The 17,145-nt window shown below is 43.1% G+C and overlaps 3 protein-coding genes across 3 annotated transcripts; 1 reads left to right on the top strand and 2 right to left on the bottom strand.

Annotated features, from left to right (window-relative positions):
- Positions 1-7,971: 7,971 nt before the first annotated feature.
- Positions 7,972-8,271, bottom strand: BYT42DRAFT_506345 (uncharacterized protein; the record flags this gene model as incomplete). Its single annotated transcript, XM_051565086.1, has 1 exon — positions 7,972-8,271. The coding sequence occupies one exon, from the start codon at positions 8,269-8,271 to the stop codon at positions 7,972-7,974; it is 300 nt and encodes a 99-aa protein (XP_051418074.1).
- A 1,771-nt stretch (positions 8,272-10,042) lies between these two features.
- Positions 10,043-11,544, top strand: BYT42DRAFT_212166 (uncharacterized protein). The gene is made up of 6 exons (XM_051562560.1): positions 10,043-10,100; positions 10,184-10,316; positions 10,371-10,487; positions 10,552-10,808; positions 10,865-11,007; positions 11,093-11,544. The coding sequence occupies exons 2-6, from the start codon at positions 10,258-10,260 to the stop codon at positions 11,144-11,146; spliced, it is 630 nt and encodes a 209-aa protein (XP_051418073.1). The 5' UTR covers positions 10,043-10,100; positions 10,184-10,257; the 3' UTR covers positions 11,147-11,544.
- Positions 11,545-15,456: 3,912 nt separating this feature from the next.
- On the bottom strand, positions 15,457-16,108 carry BYT42DRAFT_211851 (uncharacterized protein). Its single transcript, XM_051562559.1, has 3 exons — positions 16,004-16,108; positions 15,728-15,932; positions 15,457-15,650 (listed from the first exon to the last, which is right to left on the bottom strand). Exons 1-3 carry the CDS (start codon positions 16,016-16,018, stop codon positions 15,523-15,525), a joined length of 348 nt encoding a protein of 115 aa, XP_051418072.1. The 5' UTR covers positions 16,019-16,108; the 3' UTR covers positions 15,457-15,522.
- Between the last annotated feature and the right edge of the window lie 1,037 nt (positions 16,109-17,145).

The raw sequence follows: 17,145 nt of genomic DNA, 5'->3' as shown, positions 1-17,145 counted from the left end.
CGAATAGCACCATTACGCCTGATAGTAGCCGCGACATTGTCATCCAGTCGAGAAGCCATGGACTTCAGCGTATCAGCGAGATGAATCAGCACTATGATGCTCTCCAGTACGTCTTAATGTTTCCGCATGGTGACCTCGGTTGCAATATCCACGCACGCTCCCCGAACGGTCGAACCATTACAGTGATGCAGTGGTACAGCTATCGTCTCATGGTACGCGATAACGGCCATGATCTCCATTTCTTCGGACGCCTGTTCCAGCAGTACATAGTGGACATGTATGCAAAAATGGAGCAGAATCGGCTGACATATCTACGGCTCAACCAGACGAATCTGCGTACAGATCTGTATCGAGGTGTCGTAGATGCAGTAGAGCTGGGTGACAATGACCTTCAGAGCGTCGGGCAACGAGTGATCTTGCCGTCCACTTTCATTGGCAGCCCCAGGCACATGCGCCAGCTTTACCATGATTCCATGAACATCGTACGTCGATGCGGGCATCCCGATCTATTCATCACTTTCACTTGCAATCCTCAGTGGAAGGAAATACAGGACGAGCTGGCTCCTCTCCAAACCGTTGTTGATCGGCCCGATCTTTGTGCGCGAGTTTTCAATATGAAGCGTAAAGCTCTGATGGAAGATCTAACGAAGAGCCATATTCTGGGAAGAGTCGTTGCCCATGTACACACGGTGGAGTTTCAGAAGCGAGGCTTACCGCATCTTCATTTACTTTTGGTGCTTCATCCAGACGATAAGCCGAGAACACTTGATGACTATGATCGTATCGGGTGTGCCGAACTTCCGGACATAGAGAGATTTCCTGATCTCTACGACACCGTCAGCAGATGTATGATGCACGGTCCGTGTGGAACAACGCGTCCGAGGTCTCCCTGCATGGAAAACGGCTCATGTAAAAAGCGCTACCCGCGCTCCTTTAACGACGCTACCATCGAAGATCCCAGGGGCTACCCTCTTTACCGTCGCCGCAATAATGGAGATGTCGTTCTCAAAAACAATGTTCAGTTGGACAACAGATGGGTCGTGCCGCATAATAGATTTCTGTGTGCGAAATACAACGCTCACATCAATGTTGAAATTTGTACTTCCTTGGAAAGTGTCAAATACTTATACAAAGGCCATGATCGAGCTGCAGCAGCAATGTATCGTGCCGACAATGACAGAAACGTCCAAGAGCAAGTCGATGAGATCACTCGCTTCATTGATGCCCGGTATGTCTCCGCTGCTGAGGCCGTTCACCGGTTGCTGTCGTTCACAAAGCATCGTGAGTATCCGAGCACACAACGCCTCGCTATCCACCTTGAAAACGAGCAGGTTGTGCAGTTCCGGGAGGACGAAAATCCGCAGATCGTTCAGATCGTCAGCACGAAACCACATTGACTGCGTGGTTTGCGCGAAACCGACTTGATCCTCACGCACGTACTCTTCTGTATCCCGATTTTCCAGAACGATACGTCTACCATCCCAGATCCCGTAGATGGGAACCTCGCCAACGTGGATTTGGTAACACAATCGGGCGCGTCTACGCTGTTTCACCGCGTCAAGTAGAGAAGTACTACCTTCGAATGTTGCTATATAGCGTCCCCGGAGCACAGAGCTTCGAAACATTCGAACAGTCGATGGCATTGTCATGCCCACGTATCAAGCAGCTGCGCGAAGGTTGGGACTTCTCGGAGCGAATGACGAATGGGAAAACTGTCTTCAGGAAGCCGCGAGTTATCAAATGCCGTGTGCTCTTCGATTTCTGTTCGCCATCATTGTTAATGAATGTCAGGCTGCTGACCCGTTTGCGCTTTGGATGCAGTTTCGCCAGCATTTGGCAGAAGACTATATCCATTTTTGGAGAACTCAAAAGCCGGGCGACGTCGGTCAAGTGGAGGCACCGCAAACCGCGTACGATCGCGCGTTGCTTGACATTGAAGATCATCTCAAGCGTCAGTCAAGTTCTTTGCTCAACTATGATGGTTTTGTTCTCCCTGCTCGCCAAGAAATTGACAGAATGGGACGCCATTCTCAGCTTCGACTCATAAGAGAACAATACGATCTTATCGCAGATGCCGCCAACGCACCTGGAAGTCATGAACGCTTGAACGAAAACCAACGTGCCGTATACGATGCAATCATCCACAGTGTCTCGCATGGAAGCAATGCATCAGCCCGATTGTTCTTCGTCGACGGTCCTGGTGGCACAGGCAAGACCTTCCTCTTCGACAGTATCGTTACTCAGTACGTCAACAAGGCAGAATAGCTCTTGCTGTGGCTTCAAGTGGCACTGCTGCATTATTGTTGCGTGGCGGACGAACGGCTCACTCACAGTTCGGCATTCCGTTAAAAGTAGACCAGCATTCAATGTGCTATATCCCGCGACGATCCGAAAAAGCAGAGTTGATGTATCAGGCAGAGTTGATTGTCTGGGATGAAGCTACAATGATGAGCCGACACGTTTTCGAAGCCGTTAGCCGTACATTGCAAGACTTGATGGCAACCAGAGATCCCGCTCTGCAGCATGTTCCATTCGGAGGAAAGACTGTCGTTTTTGGTGGCGATTTTCGTCAGGTTCTTCCGGTCATTCCGAGGGCAACGCGTCCACAAACTGTCGAGCAGTGCTTGAACAAAGCTTCTTTTTGGTCTTCGGTCGAAATCCTACGCTTAAACACCAACATGCGCGTTCAACAGGCACGCTTGGTCAATAACGAGGATGCAGAGATTCTAGAGAAATTTGCCACATACCTTCTGCGCATTAGCAACGGACTGGAACCGAACCATGGAAACAGGGGCATTCAAATACCAACAGAAATGCTATTGCTATCCTCCGATTCGAGCGACCTCATCAGTGCAGTATACGGCGCCAGTATTCCAAATGTTCCGGCAGCCGAATTCTTAATTGAACGAGCTATCTTGACACCAAAAAATTCAGACGCAGCTTTTCTGAACGAAAAGGTTATCGAGAGGTTTCCAGGTGACGTGCGTATCTATCGAAGTGCCGACAGCATGGACTCTGAAGAAGAGCAATTATTCCACCAAGTGGAATTTCTGAACTCCATGAGTCCGGCGAGCCTACCACCCCATCGATTGATCCTCAAAGTCGGTTGTCCTATCATCTTGCTACGCAATATCGATGTCACAAAAGGGCTCTGCAACGGAACCCGATTGATTTGCCGTTCATTCCAATCCCATGTCATCGAAGCAGAAATCGCAAATGGCGTGAATGTTGGAAATCGCGTGTTCATCCCTCGAGTCACTTTGACCAACGAATCGGACGAAAATGGAATTCATTTCAAGCGGCGCCAATCCGCGTCGCATTTGCAATGACAATAAACAAGGCGCAGGGACAAACGTTCGATGCAATCGGACTATTCCTACCGGTTCCGATGTTTGCCCATGGGCAGCTATATGTTGCTATGTCACGCGTAAGTAGACCATCAGCGATAAAAATCTTGATCGTTTGGGATGCAAACGATCGATCTACAGAAGTATGCACCAACGTCTACCGCGAAGTGTTTGACAGCCAACAGCTGGATCGTTAATTCCTTGAATCACGCACTGCGCTATGGTCCTATTTTGTATCCTCATTTATGTATTTTATGTTTCTTTATGCCTATACTCTTATTTTGTGTTTTTCATTATTTCAGTACGTTTTATTGTATGCTTTTTTTACCTCATGTTCCTTTACTTTTATCCTTATGTCTATGTTTTTTTCAAATTATCCTTTACCCCTATGTTGTGTTTCTATCATTCTTTTATGTTTTACTGTATGCTTTTTGTCCTTATGTTCCTTTTGATTTTATCCTTATGCTATGTTTTTCCCAAGTAATGATTTGTCTGTTATCTATTTTTGTCTCTTCCATTTAATATTATATGATGTCTGACTATTTCCGTTCCTAACTTTGCATACATATTGTTGTTCCTCTGTCGTGGATGAAGAAAATGATCGTTATGAGGCGGTGGGTCAGGGAGGGCAAGCCCCCCGGAAAAAAGGAAAAGAGACTGAGCTTCATTGAATGCGCAAAGATTTATGAGTACATCAACTAAATCTTACCGAAAATCAACCCGAAGGGAAGCTTATTGACAAAAGATTAGAGTTAAGAGAACACCATCAAGCGGGACCTTCGGATACACAAATTCGAGTGCGGAGTTCTGAATATTGCAAATGGAATATCCCATTCCAAACACACCTTTAATCAGCTACTATTCCCACTTCCCTCAGAGCAACATCCCTACTACACATCCAACGAACCAAACTTTGTGATCTTCAAGATCACACGCGCAACTAGTCTACATAATTAAAATCTTTGGGAAATTAGCTATTTGTAAATCACATGATCTACACTAAGTTATCAGGGCCTGTTAAACCTCTTTTTTTTATCTTTCAACCATGCCTCGCTGCCTACTTCCACAATAATAGGTGAAACAATCAGCAGCAAGATGCCGTTTGCGCCATTTATGGTCAAACAGAGCATCGTCGTCTTTCGAATAAAAATGTGAGTAGAGCTCTTTTTGAAGAAAAGTGGTTGATGATACGACTGGCGTTCTTCTGTAGCATCATTCAACTTGGTTTTTTTTTGTCAGTTATACTGTATATGTCCTTTCATTCTCTTTCAATTTTGAATGAATCGAATAATACATAAGCAGACGTGCTTCGATCTATGAATTCATGCATCAGTGGGGTGACTATTGTTTCATCCATGGAAAACATATATTTTTGTCTTCAATTTTATCTTTCTTCTTTTGATTTTCTCTCTCTCTTTCTGTTTGTTTGATAAACCCTCACTATCATTGTAGCAAGATCCCATCCGCATCCATCATCCAGACCATTCTTATCTCGTGTATTTAAATCGACTACCATCCTCAAAAAGGTAAGCGTCGAGTGGTCTACCATCGATTTTGCTCCGGCAAAACAGACTTACCTCTCCTTTACTTCCATCCTTCTTTTAGCTTCCGGTTATCTCCGTTTTCTTTTCGCCTGACAAGTTCTGGATACTACAAGTTTACTTCTCGCCATCCATCGATCCATTTGGCGAAACCGGATGACGTCAAAGGCCATCGATGGTGGTGTGTTCTTTTTAATCAGCAACGCTTACGTGTCCTCTTCATGTTCCTCTCCTTTGGATTGCTTCTCATCATATGGTATTCGAGATGTCCTCCCGATTATTTATTTTGTAGTTTATAGTTTGTATTTTATATTTCATGTACATATTCTTTTCGCAGTCTTTTCCTCTTTTTTTCCCACAGGGTTTTTTATGAGGTTTTTACTGATGCGACCATTGGTTTTTTTTATCATCATGTACTTTATTTGTTTCTTTCTTTTTATTCGGGGGACTCTCGATATCATCCAACTCGACGTTACCGTCACTTCTGGCCACGTCAATATTTTTTGCCTGCTCAAGCTGACACCACCGATCCATCGCTTAACTGTCCTGGAAGCAATTTTATTTTCCGCATTGAAGAAGAGGCTTACCTGGCGGTCCATATTCATCTTTTTTTCTTCCGGTACACCATTTGGTTCAAGGCAAGTCCAATTTTTTTTTTCCTTTGCTATGATGTATAATGAACGTATACTATTCAAATTTTTTCAATGTCATATAATCCAAGTCATGTCAAGCGATCAATGGCTATTGCAAACTCAAATAACAAAGGTAAAATATCTTGACGAAAATTTGAATCAATCAAAGAGCTCACTAACTCATTTTTTCTAAATACCCAACATACCCACACATCTTTCTAGATCTATCATAGCCTGGGCGGGATGGACTGAGGGGGTCAATCAGTGCTGCTTTGCGCGTGTTCAGAAACAAATCATGTTGCATGGTATTGCCATAAGGTTGTCATTAATATATCAAAGTCCGTCAAGAGTTCTCGCCCAGGTTATGCCGTGTATGCGTTAGGCTTTTTGTCTGACGAAAGTCGCTCAATGTAAGAGGGCGGCCTTCGGGTGGCAGGCGGCATCCATTGCACAGCGGGTGTACGGCTTGTTAAAAATTAATAATCTTTGAAAGTTGAAATACAAAAAGATAATGGGAACCAAAATTGGCTCGGCCATAGTGGCGTCAGCAATACTGCTTCCTTGGTCTTGTCCCGTTTCATCTTTCGAACTGCCTGTGGAATCAAGTTTTATGGTGGATACACGTGTAGGTCTCGCCTGTTCCAATTCTGGGTGAATGCATCTGTCGCTATCGCAAACGGATCTTCGTTAAAACTCCAATACGATGGCAATTGGTGATTGTGAGCTGCTGCAAACGCGTCTATCTTCATGGTCTTGTTCCATGTATTCTAAATTAGGTTGGAGAACTTCCGGAAATCGTCGCCTCATAAAACGGTTTCCGGGATCTGCTCAACTTGTCGGCGTGTACATTTTGGATGCCCGGTACATGGTGGTATTGGATCGTTAAATTGTGTAAATTGCACAAGTCCTGGATCTTTACTGCTAATCCTGTAGGGCTAAGGATGCTGTGTCCCCCGCATTCGTCACGTAGTTCGATGCCGTCATATTGTTGGGGATCATTGTCAGTATGGTGTTCCTTAACCTTCTTGCATGAATAAGAATGGCGCAATATATTGGCGTCAGTTCTCGTACGTTGATCGACATTTCGTTTTCGGCCGCTGACCAAGATCCTGCTGTGCGGATCACGTTGGAGGTGACTCCCCATCCTGTGTCGGAGGTGTCCACATGTATGGTTTTTGTTGGTGTCGGAATCGGTAGTTTGTATATTGGCAGACCGTTCTTCTGGACTAGACAACGTTTCCACCATGCGATTTCGTCCCGAGCTTGAGGTGAAAGGTGGCAATAGTTGCCCCAATTGTTCCGGTTGTGATGTAGATTTCGTGCTAAGTCCCATTGCATGTGGCGTATGCGTAGGAGTACTTCCGCTATCGCTGAAAATACTGCTGCCATTTTTCCCAACAAACTCGTCACCCATGTGCATGATCTCTTCACCGGGAGTTCGGCTTGCCGTATGCGCTGCATCAGTTTGTTGACTTTCTGGACCGGTAAGGAAATGGACATCTTTTTCGTATCGAATTGGAAACCCAAACTCCTGGGACTGGTGCGGTTCTAGTACAGTCTGGTCCTTGTTGATAAGGAAACCAAGTCGCTCCAGATGGTCGATAACTGTCTGTACGGAGATCTTCATGGCTTCTTTGCATTTCTCTAAAAGACATAAATCGTCTAGGTAATAGACTAAGCGCATACCTTTTGTCCTTAAGTATTCGATCGCATAGCGCATCAGCTTCGCAAAAATTCTCGGCGCGACACTCAGACCGAAAGGGAGGGAAGTGTATTGATAAACTACCTGCTTGTTCTCGAAGGTCAAGTATTTCTGGGAGTCTTCGTGGATCGGGACCACCACATAAGCGTCTTTGAGATCTATCTTGCACGTCTTCCTCTATTATTTTCCGCAACGCCGGTACTCCTTCCATCTTGAAGTGTTGGACCTGTAAGAATTCGTTCAATTTCGTGCAGTTCAGATTGGGCGGCGTTTTGTCGGTTCTTGGATGGTAAAAAATGTCGAGAGGTTACTCTTGTCTTGTGTAGAGAAGGCCGGATGATGCCGGCCTGAACAAATTTCTGTACCGCTGAGTCGACTGCTTATTGTTCTGTATTCATCTTCAATGGGATGGATTTCCAAAATAGAGATGTCTTCTGAAATTGTAACCGATAACCATATTCGACTACCCAGAGTGGCCATGAGTGGGAGGTTATTGACTTCCAATGGGATGTAGAAATGTTGTAACCGTCCCTCTGGCAAAGTGCCATCTGGGGGAATCGAAATAATTGCGTTGGGGTGATGTTAAATCTGTCTCTACATCTGGTTGTTGTTGTTGTAAGGGCTTGCACTGGGGTTTGTCCCATAGTTGTTGTTCGATGGATCCCTGGGGGAGGATCAATTGCCTCGACCTCTCCCTCGCTGCGATAAAAAAAACCGCGTCTTCCTCGGTATCCATGAGTTCCCTTCCGCTAGTACAATCGCGGGAGGAACCGGGGTCGATTGGGGTGGCGATGGCGGTAGCTATCTCCAGTGACTCGTTCTTTAAAGGTTTCCTGGTAATATCTCTCGATGAATTCTTGATTGAAGGCGTATTTCTTCTCTCCTGGAGTCTCCAGGTGTCTAAGACTGTATGGAGGTTTGAGAGCCTTTGTAGTGACTTCTCGTGCTTCAGCTTCTTGTAGCCTTGCTGTGCCGAAACCGAAGACTGCGAGACGGCGGGCTTTTTCCACTGTTTGGTCGTAGAGGTCTTTGTCTTCGGCTTTTGCCATCCTCGTTCGTCGATGTAGTGGAGGGATGACGCAATGTTGTCGTGATGTAAACAACTGCAAATCAGTTGGATCTATTCCACGGATTCATATCATAAAATGAGTAACTTTATGGAATAAAGAATAACTTTGATCTTCAAGAAAATACGCTTCCTTGGGTCGGTCATTCCAGCCAAACCTGTGGCGCCCCAAACTCCGATCGGCCAAACTTATTACAGTGGCGTGTGCGTCCCATTCAAAAATTAGAACTGGCTTTTAAACCTCAATATCAATTTTCAACTATATACTTTAAAAACCAAAAGACAACCCATAAGCTACTCAAAAACATCATCGACACAACCCATTCGAACAACATTTTACGACGACTTCCACCCTATTTTAATCTTTGTGACTAATCCACATTTCACGTGCGGAATTTTTCCTCTGATCGATTTTCTTCAAATTTCAAATTTTTGCACTGAATAGAGTCTTGCAACGAATACCAAATAGCAACAAGATATGGCGCACATATTCCCCCTAACCCAAACGTGCATACTCAACGTCGATAATGAACGTGGAGCAGTAAGAAAGATTACGCTGCGAAAAAGCCATATCACTTTGCAGTCTCATGAAGTGAAAGTACGTCTGAGAGGGCCACATGCACGCCCTTATGTCACCCCCCCCACTAAGACGGACTTTCAATCAGATGAAAAAACTGTTTTCCAAGTCCGTCTTAGAGGGGGGTTGTCATGAGAGCGCGCGTCATAATCTCCATTTGGGTGCACAGGTAACCTTCTTCAATCATCTCTATCCCGTCTTGGCTATTTGTTATTGTGATTACCAGTTAAATAAATTTTGAAGTTGTTGATATTAACGACTACTATAAGGATTTGAGCATCGAGCCTCATCGTGCTGAAGTAACCAGGATACCATCTCGAAGGACAATTACAACAGAGTAAGGCATCCTAGAGCGGGCAAAATGATAGGACGACCAGGTTAATGGCTTCAGCTGAGAGTTCTACAATTGAATCACTAATATGTCAATAACGAGATAGATTTTTGCAGCAAAGCCCCTGCTGAACAGTACTGGGCTGAACTGAGAGAAAAGCTCTTACAAGCATCAGCAGGTGCAAACCAAATTTGACTTGTCTGTTACCTAGCCCGCTTCAGTGTTGGAGTTATAGGAAGTGAGAAAAACAAATAATGAATTAGAAAGCTCCGCTAACTGTGTAGTGACAGTGAAAGAAACTGCGCAGCAGGGGCCATCAAATATCAAAAAAGCGCGAAGGTCATCCAGATTGCGAAGGAAAATGGAGTTTGTACGTTTGGTTTGATTATTACTGTGCTATACAAATGTTCATATAGTAATTATTCCTAGGAGAAACCTGAGAAGAATGGCGAGAAAGTTGTACTGCGTGAAGCAGCTGAAGGCCAAAACTCGAAAAGCACAATGAGGAATTCCTTTTGGTTGCCTGGCCCAGGTGTAATCCACGAAACATCGAATCCTGATAAGGAGGATGACGAAGTAACCTTGCGAATGTACGGTTGCAAGCAGCCGTTTTTAACCATGATTGTGCATTAATATAGTGGATGATCGGCGAAATCAACATTTCAAAAATTTTGCATCAACACCACAATGACGTTCTCAACGAATGCCAGGAAGTAGATCTGTCAGATCCAGCCGACATCTTGTAAGATCAATGGGGCTTTCAAATCATATTGCTTGAGACTGATTATTTTCAGGAGCCTGAATTTCATCTTTTTTTTTCCATTAAACAAGAAGTGCGGCATTTGGCCCATCATTCCTAGCGACGTCCAAAAAGATGTGATCAAGGACATTAACATTGATGAAGGCAGGTTTTATTTGCCATCGGAGGCTATAGAAGTCGTTAGGGCTGTTAATAAGGTATTCATACCCATCCATTTATTTTGATAGCGGAGGAAAATCATTGAACTATACAGTAGGCTTCTAAATCCAATGAGAACATTCGGCGCATACTGCTGACATTCATGCAAGAATCGCTTGACAACCCGTCGCTGGAGCCATTCGCCGATTGTTTCCACACATTGTACGTGTATTTATTGTTGCCAAGATTTTATGAACCGGACTGACTTCTCAAAAGAGTGAATCAGGAGAACCATCAATCAAATGCTTTAGAAGAATGGCAGTTCGCCGAGTTTTGCCTTATGCCCTACTTGAAAACCTTATTCCCACGAAGCGAAGGCTTTCAAATCTCAGAGTAAGTAAGGATCGGGTATTACGAACATAAACTTGTTGGTAATTTTTCTTTCCCACTGCTGCAGCCCAACCCGGTCATCAGAAGCGGGAAAAGCTTATATTAGCTTGACAAACAATACATTGATAGCGCCCGAACCCGACGTGGTGATATCAAAGGATGACGTGGAACGTCTTGGCGGTGAATTTAAGCGGCCGAATAAGAAATGTGTGAGCGTCTCCAATGATTTGGTCAAACTTGGCAACGAGCTCAAGTTCATGCTGGATACACTCATTCATGATGGAAACAATGACAGTACATATGTTGTAGGCATTTTGCTTGAAGGTATGTAAACACTGGTCTCATCGTTTTCTGAATCTCGTTCGTTAATAAATGTATAGGAGTAAAGTGCTCGACCTATAAATTGGACCTGAATTACAACGGGGTATATCGCTTGGTAGAACTGTCTTGTTCGGACCTGATGTCCAATGATTTTGATTTCTACCCGTCAATATCAATCTTCGAAAATATCGCACAGCTCAAGGTAATTTTCATCCATCATTTCTATTAAGAGATCTTTACCAACATAAATGTAGAACCTTATCACCAAGTCTCCCCAACGGAAACAGCCTCTTTATTGGCTGCGAAAATCGTTCCTCCCCCCTTTAGGGTTTTGGCTTTAGTTGATATCAGTTTAGTACATTAGTTAACTTAACAAGCTCTATTTATGACGGATATCGAATACGGCTTTTGCGACCGAAAACGGTCACTAGGACATCCGAGGCTTATCTTTGCCCATAGTGATCTTTTTCAGAGCTCTTCTCTTGATTTGAAAACTTAAGAGGTGCAGCATTATTACCATCGCCTTTTCATCACGTTTTTCTATTCTAAAAATCACAGAAGCATAAACATGATCCCTAAATTTTTCTTGATCGGTTCCTTGTTCTCAAGCCTCGAGCCAGCAACAAGTTACATGTTAGCTCACGTGTAACCGTTTCCAACCATTATCTACGACGAACAGCAGCACCCCACCTTCTTGAAGACACAGTGGATTTAAATGCACCACATCTGCATTATGAAGGCGCTATTAGAGATCAGTTTGTCGCGCCTAATGGGAACCATATGTTCAAGATTGCTCTGGATCCACTCCCTAACGTCATGGTGATTTATCTGACATCTGTCTGAAGCTTGATCGTCGGAGACAGCCTGTTGGTAGCCAATCCAGGGGTGATGTCCCTCTGACACGGGTGGCGCTGGAGTTGAAGTCGAGGAGCTCTTCAAGAAGTAAAGGAGATAGTTGAAGAGGAGCTTCTGGACTCAAACTGGGAAGGAGTGTCAATTACCGTGGATGTCTGATTGGCAAACCCCATCTCGAGCTTTTCGATGAGCAATCCTCATTTGTCACTGCCGAATGAGGAACTTGCGTCTCCTGCCAAATACTTTCTACTCTTCTTGCCAACTGAGCACGTAAAAATGTTATGATCCCTGCCATCCATGATCATGCTCGGTTTTTCTGTCAGGCATTGAAAGGACTTGACTTTACCGAGTATCCAACATGGATTATGCGTCTTTTGACCATAATGATATGTAAATTCACTGATCGCTTGACCTTTCAGATTGAACATCAACTTCAACGATTACATATCGCTACAACGGTTCGACGAACTTGTAGTACATTGCATGCATTTGTTGTAACAAGTGGAGCAAGGTATATTTCTATTATATCCACTGAGCTGTCTTCATAGATGTCAACAAGATCTATCGTACCAAGTCGTTCATTTCGGGACGCCTTTATGAGCACATGGTCGATGCTTTGATCCCTGGCCGATATATGTGTATTGCAGATTCGATGAATCAGTGGCTCGGGGCTGGTGTATCCAATCTGAAGGAAGTTCTTCGGAAGTCGCACCCCATCGGCCAGATGAATGCATTGCCGAAAATACTAAGTGTTGTATAATTCGGTTGGATTTTATTGGTGACCCTGTGGCGAGAAATTCGACGATACTGATAGAAACTTTGTGGCTACAGTCAAGCGTTTGTGAACCTTGGTCTCACACCGGAGGAACAATCATCGCCGACTCATGGTTCGGGTCATCAGAAATGGTTCGAAAGCTAAATGCGCACGTCGCAGGGCGGAAGGAACGACTTTCTTAACCAATAAGATGGCTGTTTCCTTTGGGACGCTTTAATCGCCAAATTTCTACATTTTGTTGGTAAAGCTCTCTTAATAGAAATGATGGATGAAAATTACCTTGAGCTGTGCGATATTTCCGAAGATTGATATTGACGAGTAGAAATCAAAATAATTGGTGATCAGGTCCGAACAAGACAGTTCTACCAAGCGATATACACTGTTGTGGCTTAAGGTCAAGTTTATACCTCGTATTTGACACCTACATTTTTACTTTATTATAGGATCAATGTTTAAATGCTTTCAAGTAGAAATGCCTACAACGTATACATTTTTAGCCCGTCCGTTATGGGTCAAAGCATTTTACATGTGCTTTAACTCGTTGGCAAGTTTTGTTAAGTCGTTATATATGCCGAGGCGTTTTTTATTTGGCTTCCTAAACTTGACGGCAATCCATTCCCATGCTATTCCTTGATATTATTGCGTCGGGTTTGGGGGCAATCCACATAATATCTGCCAGATCTTCACCTCTTTTTTCACGAATGAGTTGAACTGCCGCAGGTAAACAAATGATCAAAAAGCCGGGTTCTCCGTTCCAATTTTCCTTATACTAAAATTCGAAGTCTTCATTCGGAGGAAAAAGCACTCATAGATATGGCAGCGACGCAAAATTCGGCAAAATTTCTACTTCTCTTGTTCTGATGAGTGGTAATTTCCCCGATAGTTATTCACTCTTGTGGGATCGGCGGCGAATGATGCGATATGATGGGCGGCGTACATTTCTTCTGATGCCGCATAACTCGAGTTTAAACTCGGTGGAGAGTTGAGGGTGCTTGACAACCATTGGGATCCTGCGCCCTCTTCCGAGACAACGATGCGGGTACAAACCCATTATCTGCTGTGATCGTGGCTAAGCTGCTGTTGTTTATTCTCGATTCTCGAAAGAGATGATCTTTTTAGATCTGATATTCAAGGATCTGGTATCGGGATTTAAATGTACAAATAGTGTGTAACTACTCTAGTGTCTCTTATCTGCTTAAACCGAGGTAATTCTTATGTAGTGGCATATGAGCCCTATCTATACGAAAGTCATGTACTAAAATAAACAACAGCCATTAAGTACAGATTAAATCGAACTCAAAAAAGATCACTGAATCTGACAAAAATCCTGATCTAAATCGACTAAATTAATGCGGAATTTATAAGAACTGTCGTATCCTTTTTTGATATTTCCTAAAACGTTCACGGCGACACTTTCGTATTTGGTGATGACGCTTTGATCACCTCCAAGCAGCCGTCTCCTTTATCAAACAGCTCGGCCGAAAGGCTGAGCATTCAGGACCAAAATACCCTGCTAGCCCTACTTCGAAATTATTATAGATTAAGCCAAAAACATATAAATATCCCCTCGACCAAAACGAATAAAGATCATCAATTATCTATCCTCCAATTCTATTTCATTTCTTCATCTTTGTGCGTGGAACCAGTATCCGGAATAGATCCAGCGAATCTCGAAAACGACACGACGACAACAGAACCAACGAAAAAAAGGGCCCAAAAAAGATGAACTCAACCTTACTTGATGCAAATGGAACAAGAAAATTGGACAGTTCAGATTCTATACCATAGCTTTCAACACCGGCAAAGCGTCCGAAGAGGCTCCACCTTAAGCCAGGGATAATTGTCAAATCATCATCACCATAAAACGTTGCACAAAGCATGTTTCGAATATACAAAGTACAGTGCCGATTACTCGCGCAATGTATTATCGCAAACTTCAGCAATAGTTGAATTAAAATTCCGATTTTATAAACCACCGGCTATTTTTTTATTTTTTCTTGCAGAAACTGCATATCGCATTTCGCAAATACATATTCTTTGGCCTTGTGATGCATTTATATAGTGTAGATTATTTGTTTTTTATGCTTGATAACTTCAGAAGAACAAAAACCTACAGAGAATTGAAAAGTCACAGAAAATACCCTTGTCAATCTGCGGTGTCTTAAGCGTAGTTTCATTCGGATAACCGAAGTGAAAAAATGTGCAGTCCATGCTATTGCATAAGATACAGGCTGTACATGTAACATAATCGATAGAGAATTGAATGAAATTAATCAAAAAATATTTCAGCGTTATAATGGTTTACGAAAATGAGTTAATGAAAAAAAAGGCAGAAACGATATCAAATGAAAACAAGGAATGAGCAACGAAATGGAGAACAAATTACTGCTAGTAACGCAGCATCATAAGGCATATCTTCAACTTCATTTTGATTTGCATTCTTAGCTGGCATGACATTTTATAGTTAACAAGCCGTACACCCGCTGTGCAATGGATGCCACCTGCTACTGGATGCCGCACTCTTACATTGAGCGACATTCGTCAGACAAAAAGCCTAACGCAATACGGCATAACCTGGGCGAGACTCTTGATGGAACTTTGGTATATTAATGTCAATACTCTGGCATACCATGAAACACTTTTAATGAACAAAGCAGCACTTATTGACCCCCTCCGTTCTGTCCCGCCCAAGGTTATGATAGATCTACAAAGATGTGTGGGAATGTTGGGTATTTAAAAAAAATGAGTTAGTAAGCTCTTTGGTTGATTCAAATTTCGTTGAGATATTTTACCTTTGATGTTTGATGCAGCAGATACCGAGGGCTTCCCGACCGAAATAAAGAAAGGATACAAATATAAAAAAAAAAGTAAATACAATAGGTGCGTCTGTAAAAACCCCCTAAAAACCCTGTGGGAAAAAAAAGGAGGAAAAGACTGCAAGAAGACTATTCACTAAAATACAAAATACATACTACAACTACAAAATAAAATGGTCGGGAAGAAATATCGAAGACGATACCACGGGCAGCAATCCATATGAGAGGAACCTGGGGAGGACGCGTCAGCGTTTCCCAATGAAAAAGAGAGTCACACCACCGACGATGCCTTTGACGACAAAAACCGGTTTGGCCACATTTGAGCGCGAACAAAGTAGAAAGATTTGGAGGGATGGATGACTTGCCAAGCGAAAAGAAAACCGGAGAGAAAACCAAAAGCTAAAGAAGGGGTAGAGAAAAAAGAACGTGAGTTTTTTCTTGTCGAAAAACGAATAGTCACATCACACAAAAGGTACCTTTTTGATAATACTCGACTTGACCGGTTACAGATAGACGCCGGATACACCATAGTCTGGATAATGGATGATGGATGTGGATGCGGGTGAGGATGCAATGATAGTGAGGGCTTTTCAGGTAAACGGAAAGAGGGAGAAAACCAAAGGAAAAAGAAAAAATTGAAGACAAAATGAATGAGTTCCCATGGATGAAACAATAGTCACTCTGCCAATGCAAGAATGATGATCAGGTCAACCACATGGGCCAAAAAGTGGAACATTTTGCGGTTGGTTTACCTTTAAATCAAACATTGTGCCGAAATAAAATATGTATACGGACCACACGTAAGCTTCTTCTTCGATGCGGAAAAGAAAATTGCTTGCAGAAACAGTTAAGCGGCGGAATATTTTTGGGGCGGTGGTGTCACCTTGAGCAGGGCCAAGATATTGATGTGGTCAGAAGTGCCGGTAATTTCGAGCTGGAGGCCAGATATCGATAGTTTTCCCGAGTAAAAATAAAAGAAAATAAAACTTGCGTCAGTAAAAATCTCACAAAAAACCCTGTGGCGAAAAAAAGAGGGAAGACTGCGAAAAGAATACTTACATGAAAGACGATATCAAGAGTAGGAATCCAAATGAGGGCAACATGAGGAGGACGCGTCAGCGTTTCCCGATGAGAAAGAGAGCCACACGACCGAAGATGTCCTTTGACGACAAAAACCGGATTGGCCACAATCTGGTGCCCGAACAAAGTAGAAAGATTTTGGAGGGATGGATGGCTTGAATGGCTTGCCAGGCAAAAGAAAACCGGAGAGAAAACCAAAAGCTAAAGACAGAATAGAGAAAAAGGACAGGTAAATTTTTTCTTGTCGAAAAACGGATAGTCGTATCACACAAAAGGTACCTTTTTTCATAATAATCGAATCGACCGGATCAGATACACGCCATAGTCTGGATGATGGATGATGGATGCAATGATAGTGAGGGATTTCCAGGCAAACAGAAGAGATGCAAAACTAAAGAAGAAGAAAAAATTCGGACAAAAATATGTGATTTTCCATGGATGAAACAATAGTCACCTCACTGATGCATGAATGATGAGCTACACAGATCGAAGCATATCTGCTCCATGTATCATTCGATTACTGAAGAGAATGAAAGGGCATATACAGTATAACTGAAAGATAACCCAAATTAAATGATGCTACAAAACACCAGATCGTCGTATCGTCAATCACCTTTCTTCAAAAAAGAGCTCCACTCACATTTTATGTGAACGGCGACGATGCTCTGTTTGACCACAACTGGCGCAAACGGCATCTTGCTGCTGATTGTTTCGCCTATTATCGTGAAAGTGGGCAGCGAGGCATGGTTGAAAGATGAAAAAAAGGTTTAACAGGTCTTGATAACTTAGTGTAGATCATGTGATTTACAAAATC

Source organism: Radiomyces spectabilis (assembly GCF_025331425.1).
Source record: "Radiomyces spectabilis strain NRRL 2753 chromosome Unknown BYT42scaffold_20, whole genome shotgun sequence".
NCBI lineage: Eukaryota > Fungi > Mucoromycota > Mucoromycetes > Mucorales > Radiomycetaceae > Radiomyces > Radiomyces spectabilis.
This window is presented reverse-complemented; position numbering and strand designations above follow the sequence as displayed.